Source organism: Artemia sp. Qi Xiang Cuo, chromosome 13, assembly GCF_049724085.1.
Source record: "Artemia sp. Qi Xiang Cuo chromosome 13, ASM4972408v1, whole genome shotgun sequence".
NCBI classification, from domain to species: Eukaryota; Metazoa; Arthropoda; class Branchiopoda; order Anostraca; family Artemiidae; genus Artemia; species Artemia sp. Qi Xiang Cuo.
In genome coordinates this window covers 57,820,289-57,839,860 of record NC_142806.1, presented here as the reverse complement: position 1 = coordinate 57,839,860, position 19,572 = coordinate 57,820,289, and the positions used below count along the sequence as shown (strand labels likewise).

Genomic DNA, 19,572 nt, shown 5'->3' with positions numbered 1-19,572 from the left:
TACCTTCCATAAAAACCATATATGCCCCCACGGAATAACTTCCAACGCCTGTTCCCGGGCCCTGGGGGGTTGTGTCGATACCAGAGTTTTGTTATATGATCTTTGAACCATTTTTAACAAAATAACTATCTCAAAATTTTTATCGGATGTATTTGGTAAAAAGGGGCGTGGGGGGGGGGCTGTCTGAAGACATTGGGGGGAGTATCATGCTCAAAGATATAATTTCCAGAACTTTCAACTACATTGAACAAAATGGCCTACTCAAAATTTTGATTGGATGTGTTTGGGGAAATGGTGGGTGGGGAAAGGGTGTTAGTTGCCTTCCAATCACTTTCGACTATTAAAAAGGGCACTAGCCTTTTAAATTTCCAATCAAATGAGCCCTTTTTGAAGTTTCTACGACAACGCTTTCTATAAAAACCTTATATGCCCCCAGGGTATAATTTACAACCCTTGCTCTGAGGGCTGTGGGGGTGGGTCATCCTCAAAGACCGAATTTCCAGAATTTTCAACCACGTTGAACAAAATGGTTATCTCAAAATTTTGATTGGATGTGTTCGGGGAAAAGGTTGGCGCAAGAGAGGGTTAGTTGCCCTCCAATCACTTTCGACTATTAAAAAAGGCACTAGCCTTTTAAATTTCCGATCGAATAAGCCCTTTTTGAAGTTTCTACGACAACGCTTTCAATAAAACTTTATATGCCCCCAGGGTATAATTTACAACCCTTGCTCTGAGGGCTGTGGGGGTGGGTAATCCTCAAAGACCTAACTTCCAGAATTTTCAACCACGTTGAACAAAATGGTTATCTCAAAATTTTGATTGGATGTGTTCGGGGAAAAGGTTGGCGCAAGAGAGGGTTAGTTGCCCTCCAATCACTTTTGACTATTAAAAAGGGCACTAGCTCTTTGAATTTCCAATTGAATAAGCCCTTTTTGAAATTTTTACGACAAAACTTTCTGTAAAAACCTTATATGCCCCCAGGGCCTAACTTACAACCCTTGCCCTGAGAGCTGTGGGGGAGTGTCCTCCTGAAAAACATAATTTCTATCTGGAAATCAACTACATAGAACAAAATGGCTATTTCAAAATCTTAATTGGATGTGTTTTGGGAAACGGTGGGCGTTGAAGAGGTGTTCTTTGCCTTCCAATCACTTTTGACCCTTAAAAAGGGTACTAGAACTCTCGATTTCCAATCGAATGAGCCCCTTTTGAAGTTTTTACGACGACCCCTTCCATAAGAAGTGTCTCAGGGAAAAAAATAAGTAATAATAAATAAATAAATAAATAATAAAACATTGGAGCCGTATGGCCTTTGCCATAGGCAACGCTATAGCGTTGCCTCTGATTAGCATTTCCAGGTAAAGCAGAGCTATGACTCTTGATAACATACGCTTGTGCCACCAGGTCCTCTTTTTTGCTAGATTAAATAAAGAAAAAAACAAGTTTTTTCAACTGAAAGTAAGGAGCAACATTAAAAGTTAAAACGAACAGAAATTATTACGTACATGAGAGGGTTCGCCCCCTCGTCAATACCTCGCTCTTTACGCTAAAGTTGAAATTTTGTTCCAATTCTCTAAGAATGACCCCTGAATCAAAAAGGGTCTAATTAGAATAAATAGCTTTTTTGAAAGTACTAACAAACACTTTAGCGTAATTTTGAAAAAAAAACTTTTTTTGATATGTTTTTGAAATGTATTTAAATTTTAAGATTGTTTTGCTTACATTACGAAGACTCGATCAACTTAATTAATGTACATTACTGGACAATCCACTGATTTTATAAGATTGTATGCATTACCATGGTAAGAAAAATACCAAATTCAGGATTCATATGAACTGTGTCACCATCGGTAAAGATAAACTGATTTCGTTTCTCTCGCTTACAAGCCAGAACTGTGGCAACCTGTTGGGCAGCTACAGATAAAACTGGCAGCTCAATTCTATTGAACTCGTCGAAACAGCCCCAGGCTCCTGACTGAGCAAGTCCTAGAAAAATATGGTAAATTTTGTAAACACAAAGGAAAGATGGCTGCAAGAAAAAACAAAGTGACCTTTTTTTCAGTAGACATAACTTCAACCTTAGAATTATTTCGAAGTTTAATCTGAATGCTGGGTAATCAAACAAATAAAATAATAAGCTTCATGTGCTTGTTGTACATATGAAAAAATTACATTAAATTTAAATTTTCAACAAAAAGATGTTTCCAACAAATAAAGTACCAACAAAATAGCTTGCATTTCCTTTCTATTATTTTTATTAAGTATACTCTAAAATATTTATTTTCACAAACACTCAAAAACTCCATGGGACACTTATGGACTTATGGGACTTATGGACACTAGTCCACACCACAATAAACCGTAATTCCTTTTCTCTCTTTTCATTTTATTTACCTATTTCTTTTCCTTTCTATTATTTTTATTAAGTAAACTCTAAAATATTTATTTTCACAAACACTCAAAAACTCCATGGGACACTTATGGACTTATGGGACTTATGGACACTAGTTCACACCACAATAGACCGCAATTCCTTTTCTCTCTTTTCGTTTTATTTACCTGTTTCATTTCCTTTCTATTATTTTTATTAAGTAAACTCTAAAATATTTATTTTCACAAACACTCAAACACTCCATGGGACACTTATGGACTTATGGGACTTATGGACACTAGTTCACACCACAATAAACCGCAATTCCTTTTCTCTCTTTTCGTTTTATTTACCTATTTCTTTTCCTTTCTATTATTTTTATTAAGTATACTCTAAAATATTTATTTTCACAAACACTCAAAAACTCCATGGGACACTTATGGACTTATGGGACTTATGGACACTAGTCCACACCACAATAGACCGCAATTCCTTTTCTCTCTTTTCGTTTTATTTACCTGTTTCTTTTCCTTTCTATTATTTTTATTAAGTAAACTCTAAAATATTTATTTTCACAAACACTCAAAAACTCCATGGGACACTTATGGACTTATGGGACTTATGGACACTAGTCCACACCACAATAAACCGCAATTCCTTTTCTCTTATTTCGTTTTATTTACCTATTTCTTTTCCTTTCTATTATTTTTATTAAGTAAACTCTAAAATATTTATTTTCACAAACACTCAAACACTCCATGGGACACTTATGGACTTATGGGACTTATGGACACTAGTCCACACCACAATAAACCGCAATTCCTTTTCTCTCTTTTCGTTTTATTTACCTGTTTCATTTCCTTTCTATTATTTTTATTAAGTATACTCTAAAATATTTATTTTAACAAACACTCAAAAACTCCATGGGACACTTATGGACTTATGGGACTTATGGACACTAGTCCACACCACAATAAACCGCAATTCCTTTTCTCTCTTTTCGTTTTATTTACCTGTTTCATTTCCTTTCTATTATTTTTATTAAGTATACTCTAAAATATTTATTTTCATAAACACTCAAAAACTCCATAAGACACTTATGGACTTATGGGACTTATGGACACTAGTCCACACCACAATAAACCGCAATTACTTTTCTCTCTTTTCGTTTTATTTACCTATTTCTTTTCCTTTTATATTATTTTTATTAAGTATACTCTAAAATATTTATTTTCACAAACACTCAAAAACTCCATGGGACACTTATGGACTTATGGGACTTATGGACACTAGTCCACACCACAATAAACCGCAATTCCTTTTCTCTCTTTTCGTTTTATTTACCTGTTTCATTTGCTTTCTATTATTTTTATTAAGTATACTCTAAAATATTTATTTTCACAAACACTCAAACACTCCATGGGACACTTATGGACTTATGGAACTTATGGACACTAGTCCACACCACAATAAACCGCAATTCCTTTTCTCTCTTTTCGTTTGATTTACCTATTTCTTTTGCTTTAGTTAAGAATAATGTGGTGTATACTCCATAAATAGCCCCGCTTTTAAAAATAGGTCTAAAAGATAGAAGAAAATGTGACGTTCTTTCGTGGCAATCAAAATTGGAAAATTGACAATTTGGTAAATTAGAAAATTGATATAAAAATGCTCTTAAAAATATCCAGCTATGTTTAGGGACAGTGGTCTTTCAATAAGTTCAGCATAGGTTCTTTGGTCAGTCATTCGTATCATTTCTTAATTTTCCATGTTTTTTTTACTATTTTTAGATTTTTATAGATTTCTTTTCTGGTTTTTTTAATTTAAAAAAAAAACAGTCTACGTCTTCCAAAAATTCCTTCAAAACTATTGATATAATCCTATTGTTTAATCGCAGCACAGTTACACAGAAAAAAGGCTTTAATCTGTGTTATAAAGCTTAAAGTGGGTCAATGTCTCCTAGAACACCATCTTCCGTTCATACTACCAGTTTCTTAGAAATTTCGCATACTTTTGAAAAACAAAACCCTAATAATTTTTGTTCTGTATCATTGAAAAAGCAAACTGGTTCAGTTAGTCCCCAAACAGCCCCCATCTGTCCCCAAATCAGCTTTAAAGTTAAAACACAGGCATGTTAAATATTTCTTGAACCTGAATAACGAAAAGACTTCAAACAGTATGATTGGAGGGACGAAGTGATCCCATTAACACTCCCACTCTCCACGTTAGCGTTTTAGAAGAAAGGTATCCATGTCATGTCTTGCTTGAAGCGCAATCACGGAGGAATTTTGAGTCTATATTACTAAAGGCACAAAGTGGGACATTGGCCCCTTTAACACTACCTAAAACTTTTTAAGACACATGCTTATAGCCAGAGATACTTTACATAAAAATTTAAGTTTGAAGCAACACCTTGTTTGCTTTGTTCATGGACTGGCTAAGTTTGTATGGATATTCTCAACTATTGTAACTTCAAATGTACAAAATTCAGAATTTCCTCTTACATAAATATTTCATGCCACGGTATCAAGGACAATACGTTTTCAGTAGATTTGAAGTGTCCATGCATATCAAAACAAAAAATCATAAAGAAGAGAGAAACGAGGACAATAACAACAAGCAAAAAAAAAAAATGAAGAAAAGTTATGCAAGTATTTCGGTGGAGACATCCGCTCAGGCAACCTCAGTTAAGAATAATAATAAAAACAGTCGAAAGTCCAAAGGACAATATAAAAATCAAACCTCAAAATAGACACTAAAATTAAAATAAGGACGATAGAAGCAACGATATTCTGATTCATTTTGTGTATTGGAACAAGTTTCTAAACATCCAAGTAAAGAAAAAAATTAATTGATTGATTTTAAGAAGTATATTCTGAGAAAAAGCTTAAATGGTAGGAATAGAGTAACAAAACAGCCAAAACAAGGAAGTTGGTTGTAAAAAAAGAAAATCCTAAAATAGAAAACTGGTCTTTGGTGAAGTCTAAATAAAATACTATAAAATTTATCAAAACAAGATATCACAATCAAAGAAACAATAATTAAAAAGCAAAATAGTCGCAACAAAACCAGTAAAAAAGTCACAAAAGATCCACTACAAAATAAACGACTAATTCTACTAAACTTACAGCTAACTGAAGTAACATCACCTGTTAATTAAGTCCTCCTGAAGTAGTTATCTCCAGTCAGCTGCACGGGGGCTGGCAACCCTGTCTGCAGGCCTGGATTATAGTAAGTGCCGCAAGCATAATAAGTGCCAATAAAGACCCTTTTGAACAATGCCATTTTTTGTGCTGAGGCTATTGTACTAGGTGATTGGTCATTACTTATAATATAAGGCAATGTTGCTTTGTAAAATTCTAATCTGTTATATTGGCCAGCAGTCTGGATATACGGTATTCATCTGGTTTCTAAAACCAGAAACCAGAACCAGGACATCACCAAGTAACTGATAACATCACAAACCTAGAATCGATTGGCTTGAAATAAATCCCGTCCGTCCTTGGAGGTGTCTTTGGGCCTCTTTCTTCGTAATGGCGTGGATATGTCTTCTGTATGCCTCGGGTCGGAAAGCCAATGAGGCGAAAGTTTTCCTTCTAAATCTTTTAGGGATGACCTCGAGGATGAGAACAGTGCAAATGGCCGTCAGGTGACTGTCAAAATGGCCGTCAAAGATGATTTTGGGAGACGAAAGTGCCTCATTCGTTCTACGTGACTGAGTCACCAAAGTTGCTTGAATTAGATCTTGGCAAGGATTGTTGATTGGATCTTTAGACACTCAAGAAATTCGACGTTTGAGATTCGATCAAGGTAGGTAATACCAGCAATGCGGAGGATATTTAATTTTATTTTTAAAGAATTTAAAAATATAGAATATAGTAATCTAATTACGTCAACTAACCTTTTGGTTGATGTAAACCTCTAGTTTAGGAGAAAGAGTTCAATAAACAAAGAAAAATTTGATAAAAACCTTGGTAATTACCATAAAAATAGCTATTATTACAAAGAATTCTGTAAATTAATTTTAGTTTTTTTTTTAATTTTAGTGTATATTTAATTTTAAATTTTTAAGATTATAGAATTTATAATATAATAATTTAATTTCAATTATTTAACAAAATTACTAATTTTGGTAATTACCATGGTAATCAGACCCCTAAGACAAGCGGAGCATCATCAAGTAATTAATGGCACCAAAAATCCAGCTACAAAAGCCTTTTAGTTTAGGTACAGGAGTGGTTTAAAAAAAAATGAGTTTAAAAAACGAACTTTAGTTCTGAAAATCACCTTTGAAAATTCGACCAAGTCCTCGAAAATCCATTTGATCAGAGCAATTAAAAACAACAACATATTTCCCGAGTATCTTGCCCATGTCTTTTGTTGTTTCTGTCTTTCCTGTTCCAGCTGGGCCTGCGGGACAACCTCCCAGGCACATGTTCAAAGCCTGAAAAATCAATTATTAAATTCTTTTTACCACTTATCATCAAAACAGTTTAATTTAGATCTAAAAGCTCATTACTACAGATCCAAGTAACAAATACATACTTCTACCAAATGTAACTCAGATGATGAAACAGTTAGGCTTCTAATATTTATTAAATAAAAAAAAACAAGTTTTTTGAACTGAAAGTAAGGAGTGACATTAAAACTTAAAACGAGCAAAAAGTATTCCGTATATGAAAGGGGCTCTTTCCTCCTCTACGCCTCGGTCTTTACGCTAAAGTTTTTATTGTTTAAAAAGAATAGAGTTGTGAGACAGAGTCAAACTTTAACGTAAAGAGCGAGGCGTTGAGGAGGGGACAGCCCTTTCATATACGGAATAATTTCTGTTCGTTTTAAGTTTTAATGTCGCTCCTTACTTTCAGTTTAAAAAAATTGTTTCTTTTATTTAATTTCTGATCGTTTCTTAGTTAATGCATCTCTTATTTGCATAAAAATTTTAATTTTCTTTCGCTAAATGGATGTCTTAACAAATTAACTTACGTAACTTACTTCTATATTCGTATATTTTTCTTCTGGCAAAAAATACAAAGTTGCAGATTTTTGCAGATATGAGCTTGAAACCTATGTAATAGGGTTTTCTGATACGCTGAATCTGACGGTGTGATTTTCATTAAAATTCTTTCACTTGTAGGGGATGTTTCCCCCTCTTTAAAAAATCGAGTAAATTTTCTCAGGCTCGTAGCCTTTGATGAGTAATACTAAACTTAATAAAATTTATATATTTAGAATCAGCATTATAAACACATTCTTTTGATACATTTATTGACATCAAAATTCCGTTTTTAAAAGTTTCGATTACTATTGAGCTGTATTGCTTGTTTTTTATTGTTTTTTTTTATTAAGTATATGTTATTACGTATATGAGGGGGTTCTCCCCTTAGTCAATTCCACGCTCTTTACGTTAAAATTTAAAAAAAATTTTGATACAAAAACCCCTGAATCACAAAGGCCGTTTAATTAGAATAGATAGCTCTTTTGAAAGCACTAAAAAAAAAAAAACTGTAGCGTAAAGAGTGCAGCATTGACTTGGGGGAGAACCCCATCACATATGTTATAATTTTTGTTAGTTTTAAGTTCTAATATTCCTTCTTACATTTCAGTTGAAAAAACTTGTTTTTTTTTTATTTAATTTCTGATCGTTTTTTAAATAATGCTTGGAAATCCGGCGCCCCCTTCACAGCAATGTCCCTTACCCCAAAGAAACATCCTTCACGGAAATATTCTCTAGAGTAACCCCCTCCTCTAGCCCCCCCCCCCTACAGAAAAAATCCTTCCTGAAAATGGTTGTATAAGTCCCAATAACCAATAAATAATGCTGGCAAGTCCGGTACCCCCTTCATGGCAATTTCCCTTGCCCCATGAAAACTTCCTTTATGGACAGATCCTCCAACATGACCACCGAGCCACCCGTCCCTTCCACTACCAGAAAAAAAAAACCTCCTGAAAACTTCTGTATACTTCCGAATAACCAATACTATATGTTAACATTGGGTAAAGTTCATAACTTTTAGCCCTCCCTCTGGGAACTTCGGGGGATTAAGTCATCCTAAAAGACATATTTATCATACTTTCGACCATGCTGAACAAAATGGCTATCTCAAAATTTTGATCGTGTGACTTTGGGAAAAAAATGAGCGTGGGGGGGGGCCTAGTAGCCCTCCTTTTTTTTGGTCACTTAAAAAGGGCACTAGAACTTTTAATTTCCATTCCAATTAGCCCTCCCATGATATTCTAGGACCACTGGGTCAATACGATCACCACTGGTAAAAAAAACAAACAAACAAATAAACACGCATCCGTGATCTTTCTTCTGGCAAAAAATGTGAAATTCCACATTTTTGTAGATAGGAGCTTGAAACCTCTACTGTAGGGTTCTCTGATACGCTGAATATGATGGTGTGATTTTCATTAAGGTTCTATAACTTTTAGTGGGTCTTTCCCCCTTTTTTTGAAAATCAGCCAAATTTTCTCAGGCGCGTAACTTTTGATGGGTAGGACTAAACTTGATGAAAGTTATAGATTTGAATTCAGCATTGAAATCTGATTCTTTTGATATATCTATTGGTATCAAAAACCCGTTTTTAGAGTTTCGGTTACCATTGAGCCGGGTCGCTCCTTACTTACAGTTCGTTACCACGAACTGTTTGATACTTTCTCAAAGAACATCCAGACTTTTACAAATTTGTCAGCACTTTCTGTCTTATTCATCTGTTGTTTTTTTAGGGGGGGGGTTACTAGCTTGCTCTTCTTTGTTTATTTTGGGGGTAGAAGGAGGGAGAGAAGAAAAGAGGAGGTTGAAAGGCTTCATAAAGTGATCAATTCCCACATAAAACTGTCATCCAAGATAGACTGCTTGAAGACGAATTTCAATTGCTTTAAAATTATATTTGATAATGAAGCAGCAGACCTTCGTTATTAGTCAAAAATAAAACAAAAGCAGTTTTTCCATGGAAATTAAACAGCTAATACGCGAATTATTGTGAATAAAAAAATTAAACGTAAAACGAAAATAAATTACAATGAAAAAAGAAGCAGAAGTTATAATAAACAGAACTCTTTACATTGATGTAGTATTGCCGACCCCTCAAAACCCTAGAAATGGCAATAGGGTAATTGCATATTTTATTGTACTTGGACTGAAATTCATAAAAATGATTTCTCCCACTTTAAATTTTGAATCTTGACGAAAAAAGATGATGGTGAATTCGGAATATATAGCTTTATTAAATAATTTATCAATTAAAGATTACGAAAATCTTAAAATTATTATGCATCGAGTTTAGATGCCTCAAGTAATCCTTTCATCAAAAAATTTGCATCAGTTTTTTTTCTTTTTTTTAGTCATAACTAGAAAAAAAATCAACAAGGTTTGAATTCAGTAAGTTTAGTAGAAGTTTTTATTTCACTAGCTCCAAAATCCTGAATTTTCCTTTAATATTATTTTGAATGCTTCAAATTTTATCTCTTACTGACAGAAAACATAACTTTTTTTTCTAAACTTCGATATATGGCTTTATAAGCTTTGCAATTAGTAAAAAAAGAGAAAAAAAGAACTGACTTTTTAACTTCTTTCGTATCGAGTTTAGATCTCTCAAAAAACATTTTTCATTAAAACTTGGTATTTTTTTTGGGGGGGGGGGGGAGAGGGGGCCAGATAAAGAAAGTTCTCGGGAATTACGAATCCTTATAAATATAATTTTTCAGGCGTTAAGTTTTGTATCTTAATAAAAAGATCAACAGTTTTGGTTGTTTTGGGATATGTACCTTCATCAACTGTGGAGTTATTATTGACTCTGGGAACTAGGAATTAAAAAAACAACAACAAAAAACATTTATTTCATTTTCTATAGTATATTTATGTGACTTGTATTTATTTATAATATATTTAATTTTAAAATATGTATATAAATATAATATCATATATAAATATAATATAATTATGAAAATGTATATAGTAAAGAAAATGTATAGTATATATTCCATTGAATTTCATTATGTTCGTTTCAGAGAAATTCGTTAGTGTGGCAGACAACTATTTCATAATAAACATAACATTAGATCTTCAAAGGAGGTATATCCTGTGAACTAATAGGGGTATTATAAAGGCTAAAGCCGTGTCTTCATTATAGCTTTTCCAAGCAAAATCACCCGTGTTTTTCCGTTTTTCTTTTTTTTGAAGCTTTAATCAAGTCTAGTGATTCTTAAGGCTAAAAAGAAAAATCAGGTACGCTTGAAGTGTCTTTTCCCTGGACAAGTTACGTCCCATGAGCAAAAAGTTGATTTCACTGGGCCAACCTTGCATGAAAAATCAATAATAAATACAAGGCTTGGATCTGTTTGTCAACGGTTTTGTTATCAGCCTCTGTATTTAACTTTAAAGGGTACTATTCTTTATATTCTTTTTATGAAAACACATATACTAGGATGACAGTGTTTTCAAAGACAAGCCCAATTTAGAGCTGTCAGTCAAAGGTACTATTATAGCAAATGAGTTTTCAACTGGATAACAAGTCTTAGCATTTTATTGTCAAACGTACTGTTTGGAATCAGAAGAAAATTCACTATGATGACATTATTTTCAAAGTGAGTGCATATTAGGAGATAAGTTAATATTTATTCGGATAGACCCCATAGTACTGGCACATCCAGGATTTGGCGTCAGGCAGAACTTTTTACTGTAAATTACTGTAAAAAACGAATCTACAGTCACGCAGAACTGCACTCAAAATTTTTAAACCCGTCTACCTTTATCCAAGACTAATTCTTGGGTTCTTGGTATCGATTGTGCACTAATAGGAGAAGTATCTGTGATTTACCTGGGCCAATGTGATGTAACATCTGTCGGTCAAAGGCGTTACTACCAATCTCTCTGTACAGCCAAGAAATTCATTTTGATACGAAAAATGAACATCTGTAAGGGCGATCCAGGTCTTATCTATATTTGCTTTGAAATAGAAACGAAATTGCTTGATCCATTCGAAGTCCCCAACAGAGCGAACATTCGTACGACACTAGAAATAATTAATTCCTAGAAATTTTTTTAATAAAAAGCATGCAAAACATAATACATTCTGGAAAATTCCGAAAGGAATGGAAACTACAGTCTCCCTTCTTGACATAGGCTTTACACTTGCGTTACACTGGCTGTGAGTCCTTATAGCGGTAAACATGTACCCAGTATTTTATAGTTGTAGGGAGGATTTTTTTTTTAAATATATCCTAATCGTGAAACATTGAAAATCTTAAATTTCTTCAAATTTCTTGAGGATTCTGGCTGAAGTTGTCAAATAGTTTCTTTTATTGTTGCCTCCCCCCCCCCTCAAAAAAATCTACGAGCGTGCTAAGTTTAAACGTAATTTTTAAATTATTTCATACACTATTTTCGACTGTGTTTCTTATGAAGTAAACTCAATGTTAAGTTAATGATATGACTTATTATTAGTTTTTGGCAGTTCATTGTTTTTTTTTGTTTTGTTTTTTTACTATCAAGGACTAATTCGTATATCTCATGTACTGCAAGAGACGCATATGGGACTAGACCCGACATGATTCCCAACGTGGGGCGCAGGCCCCACTGGTGTGGCATAGGAATATTTTGGTGGGTCATGGACAGGGTGTGTACCCTGTGGCTTACTGTACTTTAGAATCTTAATTTTGAAAAAAAAAGTTTTTCATGAGAATGACGTCACATTGAAATGCATTTGAAGAGGAAAACAGATAAAATGATAGTAGTGCAATGACGTTACACATTGTATAAAAGGTGTTATAATCAGACAACTTTTTTTTTTATTAGATACCATTTTAAGGGCCTTTTATATTTCCTTCAAGTGAATACACGTAGAATGCTGAATACGAAAATTTAAATATCACCAGGGCGCATCAGGATTTTAGATATGCCTAGGTGGGGTATGACCTAAAATTGGTTGGGAATCTCTGGTCTAGACACTTCCTCAAGAAACATGAAATACAAAATAATTTGAGTTTATAATTTTCAAGCAATAGTTTTTCAATGAAGTGGACCAAATTTTCACTTACAATTTGAGACACAAAAAAATAGGTAGTTGAAAAAAAAATATAAGAAATTTTTTACAAAATCGTGAAAATTTCAAGGTTTTGAAGGATGGAGAGGACATAGTCTCAAAATCCTTCCTCCACAGCATACATACCAGAGATAAATGTTGTCATAATTTAATTAATAATTTTTATTGTTAACTTAATTATAATGTTAATTTTTTCTTCTTTTTTTAAGGCGCTTTTCACAGGTATCATTTACTGCAAAGACACTTTTATGAGTATACGAATATAGTACATGAGTAAACCTTAGGTACATCGACATAGACAAAGTGCACAATACTTCCTAGAATGGCTTGCCTATGATTATTCTTAATAGTTATTATTTTTCAGATTATACTTGTACTACTACTACTGCAAAAGGCTTATCGCAGCATTAAGACGACCGAAGTCAACGCACATTCACATAGTCCCTCCTTGACCCAAGCACACAGTGCCACTTTCATTCCTCCCCATCCATATCACGCTTTCAGTTTTGCCCCAGATGGCTGACAAAAAGTATATTTGTTTTTGATAAGCCAAGATATTTCATCCGTAAAACAAGACCAAATGATCTTGACCATCTTCAAAACTTCGTAATTCCAAAATTGTTCCAGCCGTTTTTCTGCATATTGGGTTAAAAGCCGCAGAATTCCAAAAATAGGTTCCACTTTTCTAGAAATTAATTTAAAAGAAAAAAAGTTTTTTTTAACTAAAAGTAAGGAGCGACATTAAAACTTAAAACGAACAGAAATTATTCCGTATATAAAAGGGGCTGTCCCCTCCTCACCACCTCGCTCTTCACTCTAAAGTTTTTTATTGTTTTAAAAACAGAGTTGTGAGAAAGAGTCAAACTTTAGCGTAAAGAGTGAGGCGTTGAAGGGGGTTAGCCCCTGTCATATACGGAATAATTTCTGTTTGTTTTAAGTTTTAATGTCGCTATTTGCTTTCAGTTAAATGAACTTTTTTTTTTTATTTAATTTCTGAACGTTCTTAAATTAATGCAGCTTTTTATTTTGCCTCACCGTACAAGAATTATTAAAACGAAATTTACATATTATTATTTTTTTTTTTTTTGGCTGAATGGCTTTCTCGAAAGCTGTTTAATTTTATTTACGAACGTTTTTATTAATAGTAAATTAACTTACATAACGAACTTCTAAATTCGTATATTTTTATTACGTATATTAGAGGGGTTCGCCCTCCTAGTCAATACCTCGCTCTTTACGCTAAAGTTCGAATTTTTTTACAATTCTTTAAGAATGACCCCCACAAAGGACGTTAATTAGAATAAATAGCTCTTTTGAAAGTACTAAAAAAAACTTTAGCGTAAAGAGCGAGGTATTGCCTAGGGGGCGAACCCAATCATATACATAATAGTTTCTGTTTGTTTTAAGTTTTGACGCTGAAAAGTTTTCCGTTGAAAAGTGTTTCAGATGAAAACTTGTTTTTTTATTAAATTTCTGATCGTTTTTTTTAAATAATACTGGGAAATCCGGCGCTCGCTTCACAGCAATGTCCCTTCCCTCATGAAAAATTCCTCCATGGAATGATCCTCACACGTAACCACCGATCCGCCCCCCACTACCAGAAACAAAACCCTGAAAACGTCTGTATGCTTCCCAATAACCAATACTATATGTAAACATTGGGCAAAGTTCATAACTTGCAGCCCTTCTCCCGGGGACTTTGGGGGATTAAGTCACCCTCAAAGATATAGTCAATATATTTTTTGACCATGCTGAACAAAATGGCTATCTCAAAATTTTGATCGGGTGACCTTGGGAAAAAATGAGCGTGGGAGGGGGCCTAGTTGCCCTCCATTTTTGGTCACTTAAAAAGGACACTAGAACTTTTAATTTCCTTTTGAATTAGCCCTCCTGTGATATTCTAGGACCACTGGGTCGATATGATCACCCCTGGAAAAAAAAAAACAAAAACAAAAAAAAACGAATAAACACACGTCCGGGATCTTTCTTGTGGCAAAAAGACAAAATTCCACATTTTTGCAGATAGTATCTTGAAATCTCTACAGTAGGATTTTCTAATACGCTGAATCTGATGGTGTGATTTTCATTAAGGTTTCTACGAAAATAAGGCAAATTTTCTCAGACACGTAACTTTTGATGGGTAAGACTAAACTTGATGAAACTTAGTTTTTGAAATTAGCATAAACATCTTATGCTTTTGACGTATCTATTGGTATCTATTTCTTTTTTTAGAGTTTCGTTTACTATTGAGCCAGGTCGCTCCTTACTTACAGTTCGTTACCACGAACTGTTTGACACAAGGTAAACAGTGTGTGATAAAGCCTTGAACCTTCTTCCTTCTCAGTGTAAAAGTATACGTAATAATTGCCATCGAAGGACCTCCTCCACTCACAAAGTGTTTGTGAAACAGATTCTAATCCAAGTTTCAAATATCAAATATCTAAAATATCAATATCTCAAATATCAAAACTATAAAATATGAAGAAAACCAGCTAAAAAAATGTTTTATTAACGATTTAGACATCAAATACAGAATTATAGTAATCACATTTACTATAGTAATCACATAGTAATATTAATATTGTGATATAGTAATCACATTATAGTAATCACATTTACTTAAAGATCAAATCTTTTCCCATTTAATACGTTCAAATGGAAGCCTCTGAGGGACAGTAACGTAGACAAGAAGAGGGGAGGGGGAGAATATTCATTCTCATCACCCAAAAAGTCCTAAATTTCCCCGAATTTCTCTGCTCTTTTTATCCAAATTATCCATAACTTTCGTTTCACGAAAAAATTATATATAAAAATATTAAAAATATTAAATATATATATATATATATATATATATATATATATATATATATATATATATATATATATATATATATATATATATATATATATATATATATATATATATATATATATATATATATATATATATATATATATATATATATATATATATATATATATATATATATATATATATATATATATATATATATATATATATATATATATATATATATATATATATATATATATATATATATATATATATATATATATATATAATCCTGAAGCAGGTGTCTAGGTATTTCTATCGGTGTTGTCCTGTCAACTAAAACCGAGAAAGTTCTGAAACAAATGCGTTTGCTAGAATACTTTGGATGATATTTAAGATATAAACTCAATCCAAGTCCCCAAATAATCAAAAATATTATAGCCTACTCATCAAATAATAAAAATTATCACCAAAAATAAATACTCACCAAATAATCAAAAATATCCCTCTGATGTACATGCAGTGTGATAAACGTTTCATACTTTGTACGATCTAATGGACTCAGCTTTCTAGTTGTTTGCTCAATTAATAGATTTAGCATTTCTAAGAACTTCATGTTCGTTTCTGCCATTATCTTTCGGTCATGCTTTGCATGAGAAAGGGCAATTTCTGCTTCTCGAGTCCATAACATCTGAAGACCAAGAATTCCAACCTAAAAATGAATAACAAAGAATAAAAGGAAGAAAGTAAAAAAGCGAGAATGGCTAACGAAAAAATTGCATGAAGCAACGGATATTTAACGGATATAACGGATGACACATAACAGAAACATAACTGAATGAAATATAACGGACAACTGCTTTCCTTATTCTGCAACATTAGGGAGTCTCAAAGAATCAAGTTCACATTTTCTGAATGAAAAAGCGAACTTATATACCAGATAAAAATATAAAGACAAAAAAAAAAAAACAACAGTCCATAGTATCTCGAGTCCATAGCATCTGAAGACCAAGAATTCCAACCTAAAAATGAATAACAAAAAATAAAAAGAAGAAAGAAAAAAAGTGAGAATGGTTAACGAAAAAATTGATGAAACAACAGATATTTAATGGATATAACGGATAACGGATGAAACATAATTGGATGAAATATAACGGACAACTGCTTCCCTTCTTCAGCAATATTAGGGAGTCTCAAAGAATCAAGTTCACATTTTATGAGTGAAAAAGCCAACTTATAGACCAGATAAAAATATTAAGATCAAAAATACAATACGGTTACAAAATGAAACAAAAACCCAAATGGGAAGAATTGGAAAGCCAACAAAACTGCAAAAAAAACAATAATACATAAAATCTAAACTAAACGAATTAAAAACAATAAAAAAACGAGCTAAAAAAACTAGCCACTCACTCATAATCCAACAGCTAATAACAAATAATGTTCTCACTGAGAAGCTAGAAGAGCGACTAAGGTTCTTTCTAAAGAAATTAAATAAAAAAACAGGTTTTTTCAATTGAAAACAAGGAGCAACATTAAAACTTAAAACGAATAGATATTATCCCGTATATGACGGGGATGACTCTCCTCAATAATTCGCTCTTTGGGATAATGTTTGACTTTTGTTAAAATTATTTAAGAATAACTATTCGAATGATAAGCTTTTTTATAAGTTATAAAAAAAACTTTAGCGTAAAGAGAGAGATATTGAAGAGGAGGTATCTCCCTCATATGCGTGATAAATTCTTTACGTTTTAAGTTTTAATGTTGCTCCTTACTTTCAGCTGAATTTTTTTATTTAAATTCTAAGCATTTTTTAAATAATGCTGAGAAATCCGGCTCCCCCTCCATGAAAAATCCCCTCCCCCAAAGAAATACCTCCATGGAAAGATCCTCCCATGTAATTACCCACCAGAAAATTACCCATACCCCCCCCCCCCAAAAAAAAAAATATCAACATTTCCCAATAACCAACACTATATGTAAACAATGGGCAAAGTTCATAGCTTGCAGCCCTTTCCCGGAACTGTAAGGGGGGGGGGGCAAGCCATCTTCAACGACTTAGCTGCTAGATATAGTTAGAGATAGTTACAAAATTTTTATTGCAAAATTTTGATCAGGTGACTTCAGGGAACAAAGTTTTTTCGAGTTTTCTTCAAAGTTTCAACAAAGACAATGTTTCTTCGAGTTTTGGTCACTATTGAGCGGCATCGCTCCTTAATTACAGTTTGTTACCACGAACTTTTTGACAAAATAGCTAGGCAGAGAACTAAGTTAAGCTTGTCTGTTTTTAAGTAAAGCTTCTTTAGCACAGAATTTTTCAGATTTCATATCGTTTTGTGGATGTGGCAGTGACATAGAATTTATTTTGGCGATGGATAGATTAACAGATTCTCAACTGATAAAACCCAAACAAGAGTCACTTATTTTAAAATCACCGGTATCCATGTTAAGAACCAAATCTAAAAATGAATAAACTTAGAGGAATGCAAGTCGCTGAGCAACTGAATAGACAGCCAATGGGAATAGAAAGCCAGCCATTCAGTGGGATATATGGGATAGTTTGTTACACCTGAAGAATAATAGTGCCCACAATATTCATATTATGAGACATGACACGAAAAATTTAATAGGGAATCAGTGGGAAATAAACAATCAACGGGGAATTTGAAAGGCCTATAACATCTGAAGGCAAGGAAATCCCACTTAAAAATCTTAATTTATATAATTGGTAAGTGGCCAAGTTCTAGCAAATCATTCATCTAAAAAAAAACATCCCGTAGTGCTGTATAACAGGTACCCGAAGTGCGTGTTTTTTGGGATACTTTTACAATGAAAGTCAGTAGGTTTCCGGTCCTTACAAGAGAGTGTACGTTATCGTTTATGCCTGACGCCTGAAGGCAAGTGAGTATTTTTTGTTGTAGAAATTGCATACAATCCATATTTATAATCAAAAATCAGAAGGTTTCGTTAAAATAAACTTTATATTTAGTTTGGTAAGTGGTCCAGTTTTGTATCAAGGCTTGGAATCGAGTAAAAACTCGCAAGGATGGTTTTTTGTGGAGAGAACTGTTGAAAAGTTAGGGTCTGGAGACAGAGGGCAAAACGCCTTTCTCCAGTTCTCTCAAAATAGTACGCACAACGTTTTTTTGTGCTTTTTGTTTCACAATCTCTATGGATAATGTTTTTATATTATCAGGAACATGTAATAGGTTAGGCATCTATAATGCTGAATAATCCATAGAAATATTTGTATGTGCAAAACATATACGTACAAACACATATACAAACTCATAAGTATTTTTAAAAGGTGATATTGGGAATTGAGTTCACTCTTCACTATGTATCTAATTTTTTTTTTTTTTTTTAGATTAGCACACTTTAAACATTATCTCTAGAATAGTGATACTTTCTTTTTTTATTCAGGGAAATGTGGTCTCATAGTGATACTATAGTGATACTTAACTATACTATCATAACTATAGTGATACTATAGTGATACTTTCTTTTTTATTCAGGGAAATGCGGTCTCAAAGACAATTTCGTCTTTTGCAAACAAAACGATATGTTTCGGATACGTCTAATATCTTGAACAAAAGATTTACCTGAGCAGGGAAAGAACTAAGAAATTCGAGTAGTTTAAAATCAGGGCTGAGTAGGGCTTGACTTGCCATTCGAATTATTCCGTGCAACGATCGTTGTGCCTCTTGAAGAAGCCTATTCAGCCACGCCTCAACGCTACCTTCAGCTACAACAGGCTGCTCAAGCTGTAAAAAGAGCAAGTATACATTAGCAAATATTAAATAAATCAAAAAAGTTTTAAACAAAAAAAGCAAGAACGTGAATTTAGAAATCAAAGCCAAAGAGCCTCAAAATAGAGGCTTCCGTAGAAGAAGTCTCAAAATAGAGGCTTCCGTAGAAGAAGTCTCAAAATAGAGGCTTCCATGGAGGAAACCTCAATCACACGCCTACATTTAATGAAACACTAACTTGAAAACGCAGCATTGCAAAATCATAAGCGGCAAAACAGATTTATGAGGAGAAATATTCTAATCAGCGCGAAAATAAATTTTCTAAAAAAAAGTTTGTTATACATCTAAAACGATTGAACTGAGCTGAACATTAAGCCAGATGTCACATTAAGCCAGATGTCACACCGAACATTAAGCCATAACAGCCAGATGATGGCTGTTCTTTCCATTCATAGGAAAAACTTAAGGTAACCATTCTTGTCCTTCATACGTTATAGACTTTCCAGCATTTCTACCAATTGTAGGACTTATTCTAGTGTCAGTAATTGACAGTCAGCCAATAGCTAATCCAAAAACTATAAAATATTGCTTTAGACAGGGGCGTAGCTCCAG

The 19,572-nt window shown here is 33.3% G+C and overlaps 1 protein-coding gene across 1 annotated transcript in view; it reads right to left on the bottom strand.

Moving 5' to 3' along the window:
* The window catches only part of Dhc1 (dynein axonemal heavy chain 1), a 432,221-nt gene that overhangs the window by 345,543 nt on the left and 67,106 nt on the right, over positions 1-19,572 (bottom strand). The window contains exons 12-16 of the mRNA XM_089098586.1: positions 18,814-18,975; positions 15,696-15,920; positions 11,191-11,385; positions 6,659-6,815; positions 1,799-1,986 (exon numbers count right to left, since the gene is read on the bottom strand). Of these exons, the coding sequence (XP_088954712.1) occupies positions 1,799-1,986; positions 6,659-6,815; positions 11,191-11,385; positions 15,696-15,920; positions 18,814-18,975 (927 nt within the window). The remainder of the gene's footprint in view (positions 1-1,798; positions 1,987-6,658; positions 6,816-11,190; positions 11,386-15,695; positions 15,921-18,813; positions 18,976-19,572) is intronic.